The 12,604-nt window shown below is 34.6% G+C and overlaps 1 protein-coding gene across 2 annotated transcripts in view; it reads left to right on the forward strand.

Annotated features, from left to right (window-relative positions):
• Window positions 1-12,604, forward strand: part of MAGI3 (membrane associated guanylate kinase, WW and PDZ domain containing 3) — a 260,239-nt gene that overhangs the window by 215,654 nt on the left and 31,981 nt on the right. For both annotated transcript variants that reach the window (XM_063104426.1, XM_063104427.1), the window contains exons 9-13: window positions 3,452-3,640; window positions 6,297-6,902; window positions 8,145-8,176; window positions 9,560-9,716; window positions 11,362-11,453. In XM_063104426.1, coding sequence (XP_062960496.1) covers window positions 3,452-3,640; window positions 6,297-6,902; window positions 8,145-8,176; window positions 9,560-9,716; window positions 11,362-11,453 — 1,076 coding nt within the window. The remainder of the gene's footprint in view (window positions 1-3,451; window positions 3,641-6,296; window positions 6,903-8,144; window positions 8,177-9,559; window positions 9,717-11,361; window positions 11,454-12,604) is intronic.

Consider the following 12,604-nt stretch of genomic DNA (forward strand, 5'->3'; position numbering starts at 1 on the left):
TATCAAATAAGGTAGATCCTACTCCCCACCCCAAACCTGCCTTTGTCAGTATTTCCAGGGCAGCCCTACCACTTGAGGGAGCTATATACGTACTGCATAATCTGCACAACCATACGGGGAAACTCCAAGGATTGCTGTTTTTTTCTAATGTGCAATAAGCATTAACGCATACCTCTAAGAACATCCTACTATGAGGGGCAACAGCAGATAACAGATAACCCTGGCCATGATACTAGTGCTGAGTGTGAGCTAAGTATGAAACAAGGCACCCTTGTTAATTTAACTAGGGAAATGAGCAACAAAACCACAATGAGATACCACTCTGCACCCACTAGAATGGCTACGACCAAAAGGACAGACAACAAAAAGTGTTGGCAAGGATGTGGAGAAATTGGGACCATCATGTGTTGCTGGGGGAAATGCAGAATGGTGCAGCCACTTTGGAAAAGTTTGGCAGTTCTTCAAAATATCAAACATAATTACCATATGTTTATAGTAACTGATGTAATTCTACTCCTGGTATATACCCAAGACGAATGAAACATATGTTCACACAAAAACCTGTATACAAATGTTCATGGCAATATTATTCATAATAGCCAAAAAGTGGAAATAACCCAAATATCCATTAACTAATGGATGGCTAAACTGTTATATATCCACATAGTAGAATATTATTTGGCAATAAAAAGTAATGAAATACTGACATGTGCTGCAATAAAGATGAACCTCAAAAATATTATGCCAAATAAAAGAAACCATTCAGAAGACCACATATTGTATGATTTCATTTACATGAAATGTCCAGATTGGGCAAATCTATAAACAGAAAGGTAGATTTGTGGTTGTCTAAGGCTGGCGTGTGGAGTGAGAGTTGAGGAGAAATGGAGAATGACTGCTAATGGGCATGGGGATTTCCTTTGGAGGGGGAGAAAATGTTCTAAAATTAGATTGTGCCAATAGTTGCATGACATTAAATTATATACTTAGATGGCTAACTTCTGTAGGATGTGAATTATATCTCAGTAAAACTATTAAAAATAGATATAGAGGCTGACCGATTAGCTTAGCTGTTTAGTTCAGTGGTGTTGTAACACCAACGTCTAGGGTTTGGATCCCAGTACTGGCCAGCCATCCACCCTTCAACCCCCCCTCCCCCCCAAAAAAATATATATGGCAGAAAATTTTAAGCCGTTTTAAAAAAAATCAATTCTTTGTAAATTGTAAATTTATACAATTTGATCCTTTCATAGTTTTCATAACTGCTTTAATTGTAGGGGAGAAGAGGGAAAAGTTTCTGAGGAAGGGAAGGAAGGTGTTATTTGTAAATAGAGATCACTTTTAGTTGTAGGATCATCTGAGAAAAACCTCTAAAAATAGGCTTTCCAGAGGAACTGTGAAAAAACAGTGGGTTTTTTCTTTCTAAAGTATCCACTGAACAGGAATGAAAGGTAAGAAACATGAAGTTATTTACTAATGTGCAGGGATTCACTCCTTCCATCAAATATAAATTAAAGGCTGCAGAAAGCCTGACTTGTGAATTATAAAAATTCTCAATATATTCTCTTTCATAAGTTTTTGACATTTGCCTTCATCTTCTTAGTATAGTGCTTTCCACACAGAGCTCAGTAGATGCTTATTCAAATGAAGGGTACAGCTGGATGAGTGTCCAAAATTTTCAGGAATTTAATAATAAAGATTGTAAGGTGCATCATTTTTTTTTTTTTTTTTTTTTTACTTTTCATTTATTTATTTTATTTTATTTTTTATTTATTTTATTTTTTAATTTTATTTTGTCGATATGCATTGTGGTTGATTATTGTTGCCCCTTACGAAAACCTCCCTCCCTCCTCCCTCTCCTCCCTCCCCCCCAACAATGTCCTTTCTGGTTGCTTGTCGTATCAACTTCAAGTAATTGTAGTTGTTATATCTTCTCCCCCCCCCAGGTTTTTTTTTTTGTGTGTGTGTGTGTGTGTGAATTTATATATTAATTTTTTTTTTTTTAATTTTATTTTGTCGATATACATTGTAGCTGATTATTGCTTCCCATCACCAAAACCTCCCTCCCTTCTCCCTCCCCCCCTCCCCCCCGACAATGTCCTTTCTGTTTGCTTGTTGTATCAACTTCAAATAATTGTGGTTGTTATATCTTCTTCCCCCCCCCCCCCCGGTTTGTGTGTGTGTGTGTATGTGTGTGTGTGAATTTATATATTAATTTTTAGCTCCCTCCAATAAGTGAGAACATGTGGTATTTCTCTTTCTGTGCCTGACTTGTTTCACTTAATATAATTCTCTCAAGGTCCATCCATGTTGTTGCAAATGGCAGTATTTCATTCGTTTTTAGAGCTGAGTAGTATTCCATTGTGTAGATGTACCACATTTTCCGTATCCACTCATCTGAAGATGGACATTTGGGCTGGTTCCAACTCTTGGCTATTGTAAAGAGTGCTGCGATGAACATTGGGGAACAGGTATACCTTCGACTTGATGATTTCCATTCCTCTGGGTACATTCCCAGCAGTGGGATAGCTGGGTCATATGGTAGATCTATCTGCAATTGTTTGAGGAACCTCCATACCATTTTCCATAGAGGCTGCACCGTTTTGCAGTCCCACCAACAATGTATGAGAGTTCCTTTTTCTCCGCAATCTCGCCAGCATTTATCGTTCAGAGTCTTTTGGATTTTAGCCATCCTAACTGGGGTTAGATGGTATCTCAGTGTGGTTTTGATTTGCATTTCCCGGATGCTGAGTGATGTTGAGCATTTTTTCATATGTCTGTTGGCCATTTGTATATCTTCCTTAGAGAAATGCCTACTTAGCTCTTTTGCCCATTTTTTAATTTGGTTGCTTGTTTTTTTCTTGTAAAGTTGTTTGAGTTCCTTATATATTCTGGATATTAATCCTTTGTCAGATGTATATTTTGCAAATATTTTCTCCCACTCTGTTGGTTGTCTTTTAACTCTGTGAATTGTTTCTTTTGCTGTGCAGAAGCTTTTTAGTTTGATATAATCCCATTTGTTTATTTTTCCTTTGGTTGCCCATGCTTTTGGGGTCGTATTCATGAACTCTGTGTCCAGTCCTATTTCCTGAAGTGTTTCTCCTATGTTTTCTCATTGTGACTTCATATGATGGACTCTGGGGTGAGAGAAAGTAAGTAAAAATAGGCAGTGAGGAGAAGATAAAGTAGGTACTTTTACCTTCAAAATAACATAGAAATGGTTCATTAGCTAAGGGGTTTTTTTTGTTAGTTTTGGAGATGATTTCATTTATAAGTTTAAATTCTAACTTTAATGTTAGATATTTAATGTTCTTTAATGTTAGATTCTAATTTTCTTTCCTTTATTGTTTTTTTATAATTAAGTTATGTAGACTGTCTTGAAGATTGGCTTTGAAGGCTTTATACATTGTAATTATTTTTGTGCTCATACCCACTTCTCATTTTGGCACAGATGTGGAAAAATCACACTTTACTCGAGATCCATCCCAGCTTAAAGGTGTCCTTGTTCGAGCATCACTGAAAAAAAGCACAATGGGATTTGGTTTTACCATTATTGGTGGAGATAGGCCTGACGAATTCTTACAAGTGAAAAATGTGCTGAAAGATGGTCCCGCAGCTCAGGATGGGAAAATTGCACCAGGTAACAAATTTTTCAGAATTACTTGAAGAGTAGTGATACTATAACAAATATTATGGTGAAGAGGTTTTATATATATAAGGAGAAAGAGAAAGAATTAAATTATATAACTTAAGTGTTAGATTCCTGTATTAAAATAGTTTATCCTCTAAATTAAATGCATGCTAGCTTTAGGGCAGACCATTTTTACAAATAAGTGGAAACTAATAGAGAAAATATTAAATTTATTAATTTGGGGGAATACTTTGTATAATTTTGAGATAATCACTTGGCTGTACAAAACTACACATGTATTTGTATAAATTATTTGTTTGATTTTTTTGATTATATAGGGTATCTTGAGAACTATCATATATTTACCTATAATCTTTTTTGAAAAATGGTCAGTTGTCACCTCTCCCCTAGGGTGACGGAGATGCACAGGATTACCCAAAGCCCATTTCTTCTGAGCAGTGAGAAGCCCCAAAGGGGTTAATTTCCAGAACCCTCAAGAGAGAGGCATTCCTCAGAAAATTAACACTGAACTTGGGTCTTCTCTCAGTACTTATTCTCCAGGCCAGAAAGTTACAGAAAAGGAACATAGGTGGTTACAAAAGAACAGTAAGATAATTGTCGTGGCAACAATCATTAGGTTTGGCTGCATTGAGGACATCTGCCTTTAGAGCCAGCAATTTTGCTGTGTTACAATTCTTTATCTACAACAGACTTTAGCCCAGGGAAAGTTTTTTGTCTTTCACAAGCTTAACATTTCTATGTGCAATTTTAAAAAGTTAGGCTATACCTGAAACTACAGGGCCTTGGAAGCTAGGCCCTGTGAAATACATTTGCTTTATTAATGTTAGTATACTCCACACATTGTGATGTTTATAGTGATTTGTTTATAACAAATTGTTATATCCTACAGTTTTTTCCCAAGATTTTTTAAAAATGTAACTCCTTATCGACATAATAAAATTAAAAAAAATAAAATAAATAAATTTAAAAAAAAAATGTAACTCCTATATCAAGAACTATAGATACAAACATTACTATTTTTACAAAGCTGTATAAACTTAAGTTGTCCTTTATATAGATTTCCCAAACTCTTAATGATTGTTGGATATTTTAATATGGCTGGCAGTGTTTGTGGCTGAGGAGCTGGGAGAAGTTTCAAGACTAGTTACTAATTACAGTGGAAGTTTAAGCACTTTTTTCCAGAATGATTTTAGTATGTATTCCATTGAGGATGCTTCTTGCAATGTTTGCTAGACTTTTTTCTAGTTCTTTGTTATTTCACATACTGTGTAAATATGGACCTGTATTTGGATGGTTCAAGTGTCATTTCGATGACAGATATCAAGTTATTTTCAATTAGGATATGGATTCTCTCATATTATGTTTTCCCATTGAGGTAAAAGAAACTTAAAACAAGCAAACTTAAAATAATCAAAAGTTGTATTTATAAAGAAAAATTTTTAACTCTATAAAATTAACTCAGATTAAAATTAATAGTAAGGTTTTTTTTAGTTCTCAGTTTTGACATTTTCAACATTGTGTTCATGAAACACATCTCTTAGCTATTGTATATACTGTCAGGAAATCTGTTATCATTTAATTTGCATAGCAGTACATTACTTCTGTGAAAATTCTGGGAGCTTTCACCAGGGGAAGAAAAGTCAAAACTTTGTTTCTAATTAGTCTAATTTCTAGATCTTCTTAAATTATGGAACTAATTTCCACAGATTAACATTTGTTTTTAACACCACTTATGTTGATTTTTCTTAAAGCTATAAGCAATCATAACAAATTAAAGCATCTTTATTTGGCAATAAACTTTTAAATAGTCATATTCAAATAAAAGCAGCAAATGGGTGAGACAACAGAGGACAAATTTAAAAAGTGAAGACTGTGTTAAAAAAATACCCAACTGATGAATGTCAGGCAGTCATGATTCTGTAATCAAAATGGTCACAATATAAAATCAGGAAAGCAGAACCAACTTTAATAAGGATTAATTTAGCTAACTTTTAAATGTCTTAATACATCCTTTGCTTGTATTGAATTTTTTGTTGTTTGTTTTGCCTTTTGAAATCTGATTTAAAATAAATTCAAAATCTCTACAAAAAGAAGGATGCTGAAAGAAAATACATGAATAAGGTAATATCATTCTGATGGTCAGCTGTACATTTCTTAAATTAGAATGAATTTTAAAGTCACTGTAAACAATGGTTTCTTAAACTCAAGAAATAAAGTGGTATTTAAAGATAGCCTATCTGTACAAGTAACCAGTGGAGTTATTTGCTCCTATTCTGTGAACTAAATATTGACTACAATGTGCCCAGCTTTGTATGCCCACTTAGGTACGACTCAGATGGTAATACTAATAATGATCATATGAATTTGCAGGGTTTTTTTTTAAATGATTCAATCAAGTTTGAGGTCAAAACTCTTTGCTTGCTAAGCTGATTAAGATTTTAGACATCTATATATACTTTTTAGAGAGGAGTTACAGAAGGGAGAATGTCTGTGTTGGAAATCTATCTTTTCAGCAGTTAATGATCAGTAAGAGGTTCAAATTTACTTGCTACACTTAAGTTATTTTTGCTTCCACCACCCCCCCAAGCAAAAAATTGACTTATTTGGTGGTTTTAATATTTTTAACTTGATTATGTTTTACCAGGTGATGTTATTGTAGACATCAATGGCAACTGTGTCCTTGGTCACACTCATGCAGATGTTGTCCAGATGTTCCAGTTGGTACCTGTCAACCAGTATGTTAACCTCACTTTATGTCGTGGTTATCCACTTCCTGATGACAATGAAGATCCTGTTGTGGACATTGTTGCTGCTACTCCTGTCATCAATGGACCGTCATTAACCAAGGGAGAGAATTGCATGAATACTCAGGATTTTAAGCCAGGAGCAGTCGTTCTGGACCAGAATGGAAAATCAGGACACACCTTGACCAGTGATCGTCTCAATGGTCCATCAGATCTAGGCGAGCAGCGAGCATCCATGGCTTCGTCCGGCAGCTCCCAGCCTGAACTAGTGACTGTCCCTTTGATTAAGGGCCCTAAAGGCTTTGGGTTTGCAATTGCTGACAGCCCTACTGGACAGAAGGTGAAAATGATATTGGATAGCCAGTGGTGTCAAGGTCTTCAGAAAGGGGATATAATTAAGGAAATTTACCATCAAAATGTGCAGAATTTAACACATCTCCAAGTGGTAGAGGTGCTAAAGCAGTTTCCAATAGGTGCAGATGTACCATTACTTATCTTAAGAGGAGGTAAGTAAAAAGCACAATGAAGAAAAATCTTTAATGTTCAAGCATTTATATCTGTTAATAGTCCTTCCCTATAGGTTAGAATGTCTTTTTCCAGCAAACTTAACTGGTAATTAGTGTGTGTTTTTCTTAAGGCTCTGTCTGATTGTTTCTATAAGCAGTATCTTTCTCTGCAGTTTTTGTGTTTTTTGTTTTGTTTTTAGTTGTTAGTAGTTTTATTTGTGTGCATTATGGATTTATTTCCCTCTATGTTATTTTTAAATTTTTATTTATGGCTTTAATAATTAGAGTTACAGTATTGTGCTATTTACAATGAAATATATCCTTTTAATTTCATTTTCTCTGTTGATGACAATAATAGAAATTGACTCTTTCAACCAGTGGTGCTTCATTTAGACCCCTGTAATGCACCGAAGATGTTTTGAAAGAGCTAGCATCTCTATGGATGAGTAAAATGTTGGATAGTGTGTTAATCTATTCTGCAAAGGCAGTTATGATAGCTTGTGCTCATAAAGCTTTTATCTTAAATTCTAGTATCTGCCCATAAATGTTAATTAAACCCTACAATACTTATGTGAGAGAAATATAATTTTTATTTTCCAAGGTCATCAGCTGACATGAACTGCTCCCAGACATTAGAAATCCAGTTCCAAGGACTAATCACAAAGTTGCATTTTAATAGTCTTCCTTAAATCTATACCTATGAATGACTAGTATTTTAAAGAGTAAAATTTGTCCCTTTACTCTTTTATCTCTCTGGATTTTAGTTTTCATTTTTCAGGCAGTTGAGCACTTTAATTCCACTAGGGAGTTATTCCTTATTCTCATTTCTTTGAACCATTTTGTTTTCTTCTATGGGTAATGGTAGAATGTGCTCAGAGTAAGGTGAAATCTCTTTGTAAGGAGTCGATTATCCTGGGCTTCACCAAATATAACAGAGACTAGAGTTTGATGTCAGACAGGTTTGATATCAATTTCCTGCCTTGCCACTCATTGATTCTATGGTGAAAGGAAGAATCTTAGTTTATCTTATCTATAAAATGATAATGACATTTATGCCTCAAGATTGTCATAAAAATGAAATGAGATGATATATGTTTAACGCCTGACACATAGGAAATGTTAGACATAGGTAGAATTTACTAGCCTGCTATAAGTTGGAGCTAGTTTTATCATAAATATTAACAGTATTTGTGATCTGGGAATGCTTCTTCTTTTTTAAAGTGTGGCTTATTTTTTTTAAAGGTCCTCCTTCACCAACTAAAACTGCCAAAATGGTGAGTATATAGTGGTCCTCAAATGCTTCTTCTCAACATGCTAAGAGAGATGCTGCATTGCCCTCTGTAAGAGCTGCTCACTGTCATGGTGATTATCGACTGGGAGAAGTCAGGAGGCATGCTGCCCTGAGCTTGTGTCAGAAACTCTAGGGAAGTGTTAGAAAAAGCCCCCTCGTGAGGAGGTGTGCTCTCCTGGTAAAGTATTGCTGTTGGAGGAATACTAGAGGCCTGTTTTCCAATAATCCTGTTCTCTAAGTAGTAAAATGTGAGCACACAGACCAACGTCCTTAGCAATCATTTTAATTTTTGTGTTTCAGAGGAGCAAAGTAAGAAGTAACTAAATGTTAGGACAGATGATAAACTATTACATCTTCTTGCTGATGCCTGAAGAGAAGACATAGTTTCACAGATAACCTGTGATATAATTTATGGAAGGCTCTGATGTCCTTTAACTGCTTCTGACAGAATCCTAGGATGTGGGGAAAAGGGGAGGAGGCTGCTCTTACCTTTACTGCCATCTGACTGGTTCAGTGAAGAGTCCCCTCTGGCACAACACGTTGTAATGACTGACCCCTCATTACTCCCTGACAGGCTGGTGCCCCTGCATTGTAGTCAGTGTTAATTATTTATCACAGATGTCTATAATCTCCTTCTAGCAATAATTGAGGACAATAAGCTGGTCTCAACCCATATTTCTTAGGCTATTTACTCAATTTCATTTTTTAAATATTATTAAAGAAGTCATTTTGCTTGGCTATTACTGTGTGAAAGTTCTATCTGAACAGGAAAATATCAAAATATACTACTCTGTTTTCCCTTTTCTGATTGCCTGGCATGGTACATTTTCCCTTAATGTATTTGAATAGGCCAGGCAGGGTTTTCACAGTGTCATCTTTATAACCTAAATTAGAGTTAACACTTCCCATCACATTTCCTAAGAAAGACTATTATCTTAAACATTTTCACTGGAAATTAAATTTAGTGAGTGGGAGGTGGGGCTTATCAAGAATTTTATGAAGGTATTCTCTGAGTCTCCCTCTTGCTTTTACTTAGAAGTGCTGCCTTGTGTTGTAGTCCTATTTCATCTCAAAGTCAATTTGTGTCTTGGTGGTAAAGAAAAGGGCAAGATTGCCTAAACATAGGACTAACTGAGGCCCTTCAGTTGACATCATTATAAACTTTTTTTCTAATTTAAATACGTTTTAACCAAATATGCAATGCTATGGAAGTGAATTCCTGTAAGACTGCAAATCTGCTGTGGCTTTGACCCTGCGACCTCAACAACTGTAATTAGTTAACATACCCAGTTCAGGCAACAGTTTTACAAGTTAATCAACCATCTGATTTTTAAAAAATACTAAGTAAGGCCCTTTTCCATTTCAGAAAACAGATAAAAAGGAAAATTCAGGAAGTTTGGAGGCCATAAATGAGCCCATTCCCCAGCCTATGCCTTTTCCACCCAGCATTATCAGGTCAGGATCCCCGAAATTGGATCCTTCTGAGGTCTACCTGAAATCTAAGACTTTATATGAAGATAAACGTAAGTAGTTGTGGAATATTTCAGGAGAGCATGTAACAAAGATAAATTTGGATTTATAAATTTGGAAGTTTTTTAAACTGGGACCTTCCCCTCTTGCAAAAGCACATCGAAAAGTTATTACTTCATTCCCATTTTAACATGACTGGGCTTCTTCCATGTACATTCAACATTCACTCATTCATTTTTTTTTTTAAACCCTGTATTAAGTGTCAGCTATCTACTAGACACCATATTAGGTAATTGGAATACAAGAATAAATAGGTTACATAATCTCTGAACCCCAAAATATTATTAAACCTAATTGGAAAAGACAAATGTGTAATTAAACGTGTGTGCAAATAATTGTGCATAAGCCTAACAGGTGCAGTGATGGAAGGATGAACTGTATAAATTGGAATCCAAAGTAGGAAATGGTCAATTTTATCAGTGTGGGTAGTAGAAGTGTCAGGTAAAGCTTCATTCAGGAAGTAAAGCTTTAACCAAATGTTCAAAGATGAAGAGGTATTTATATGGACGATAAAAGGGAAAGACAGAAGAAATAGCATTTGCACATTGGCCTTGCATGGCCTGGGTTCTGCAAATAGTTCAGTTTGGCTGGGTGTGATTGGCAAGGGAAGCTAGAGAGGAGAGCAGCAGCAGACTGCGGAGGGCAAATTATGCCCTTCTGAGGAAGCCAGAGTTGGTCATATAAACAATAGAGAGCCACAGAATGGTTTTAAATAGGAAAAATATTACTGGACTTGTGTTTTAGAAAGATTTTCCTGGTAGGAGTATGGAGGATGAGAATATTATCAGGAATGTACCCTATACCATATCTCACTTAATTTTTATATAATTCCCTGACATGTTTCTCTCTTTTCTCTTTCTAGTAAATAATTTTTTCATATAATGTTAATATTTTCCCAGCAATAAAATCTTTGTCATGAAATAGATTTTCCTAATTTATGTTCTGATGCATACAGCCTGCACTTTGGGTCAAAATAGCATGGATTAAGAGCCTGGACCCTGGAAATCAACTTGGGTTTAAATTTCACCTCTGCCACTTACTTGCTGTGTGACACTGGGCAAGTTACTTAGGCCTTCAATTTCTCCACCTAGAAAATGGCTAATAAGGGGTATTAGCTGTTGTTTATTTCCTTTAAAATACTATCATTTTGTAAATTAGACTAAGTAAGTAGTTCATATGGAATACTTTTCTGAGACAAAGGTATTAGTTTAAGGGTAGAAATAAGGCATTTTATTAGCTCTCTTTTCCTAGGTTATAAAGTACCTTACCCAAGTGTTAATGTAGATCATTTGTGCCTGTCATATATCTGATATATGATAATTCTGAATTTAATATTGTAATATTGAATGCACAGCATTAGAAGTTAATGACAGTGTAATACTGAGTTCATGGAAGTGTGGGTAAATATTCCTAAACAATCTTGATACAGTTTTGTTTAGAACTCAAAACAAGGATTTATAGTTGAATTTTTGTGAATGTGTTGTGCTCTTGTGTAAATTTTTACTTATCAAAAAATTCTGAGATTATAGTTTATTGACTTACTCTATAATATTATCTTACTAAATATTGGGGTTTTTTTTGTTTTAATCCTAAAAAATAAATCAAAGTATTGAACTTATATTTTCTGGTTTTCCTTAGCACCAAACACCAAAGATTTGGATGTTTTTCTTCGAAAACAGGAATCAGGGTTTGGCTTCAGGGTGCTAGGAGGAGATGGACCTGATCAGTCTGTAAGTGTAAATACTTTGAAATGTGGCTATTATTGTTCAAACTTAAGAGTGGTAATTTAGTGGAATATGATGTTTTCTGTTTTGTTTTTTTAAAGATTTTTTTTTCCCCTAACATTTTCAGATACAAGGAAAAACTGCATTTCATTTCTATTAGTATCATAATCCTCACTTAATGTGGTATAGTTGAAGCTAAAAACTGTAGGTAAGAACTGAATATGTCAACTGTAAATTGGACAGTGATTAATGTATTTACTTTTCTATGTAAGAAAATAAAGCTTATTTTAACTTGTTATTTCCCATTGCCTTTGTTAAACAGACTCTAAGATATTTTCCTTCTCTAAGAAAACTAAAAGTGGCTGGGGTTAGTTCACTTGGTAGAGTGTGGCACTAGTAGTGTGAAGGTCATGGATTCGGATCCCCGAACTGGCCAACTGCCCAAAAAACAAACAAAAAAACAAAGAGAAACCTGTAATCCAATGTCCTCTTTACCACAGTTACTCTACCTTCTGAATGCTCCATAAACAGTTGGCATAAGCCTATGCATATTATTTCATCTAATCTTATTAATGGGTTGGCATTTTTGTGCTCAGTATTTTGCATGTCATTTCCTCTGTTGCCATTGAAACTAGAGGAATATAAAATAATTAATATTTCTGTCCAGAAGGCATAAGGGTTATATTTGCAAAGCATTTAAAGTCTAGAACTTTTTTATACATTATTCTCACATAAAGTTAGTTTAGAGAACAAATGTAGTAGGCTTTGTTTTTAAGTTTTGCCCTTGGTTTAAATGATCAAGAAGTAATGTGCTTTGTAGAATTTAAGAATATATTTACATTTTCTTTTGTATAATATTAAAAAAACACTATATTGTTATGTTTGGAAGTTAAGTGAAAAACAATAATCTTTAAAAATGACAGGCTTCTTTCTATTTCTGAGTAGAACATTTGATTTATAAAATATAAATGTGTTCTAATTAGTCATTTTGGTTACTATTGGAACAATCATTAGAGACACATAAAGCTTAAGGCAGGTTACCCTATATAGAGCAAATATAAGATACTTTGATTGTTCTTGGTGGTACACACATATGTATTTTTGTTTTATTGCTTCATATTTTGTTGATATTCATAGTATTTACTTAGATATTTTAA

Source organism: Cynocephalus volans, chromosome 8 (assembly GCF_027409185.1).
Source record: "Cynocephalus volans isolate mCynVol1 chromosome 8, mCynVol1.pri, whole genome shotgun sequence".
NCBI lineage: Eukaryota > Metazoa > Chordata > Mammalia > Dermoptera > Cynocephalidae > Cynocephalus > Cynocephalus volans.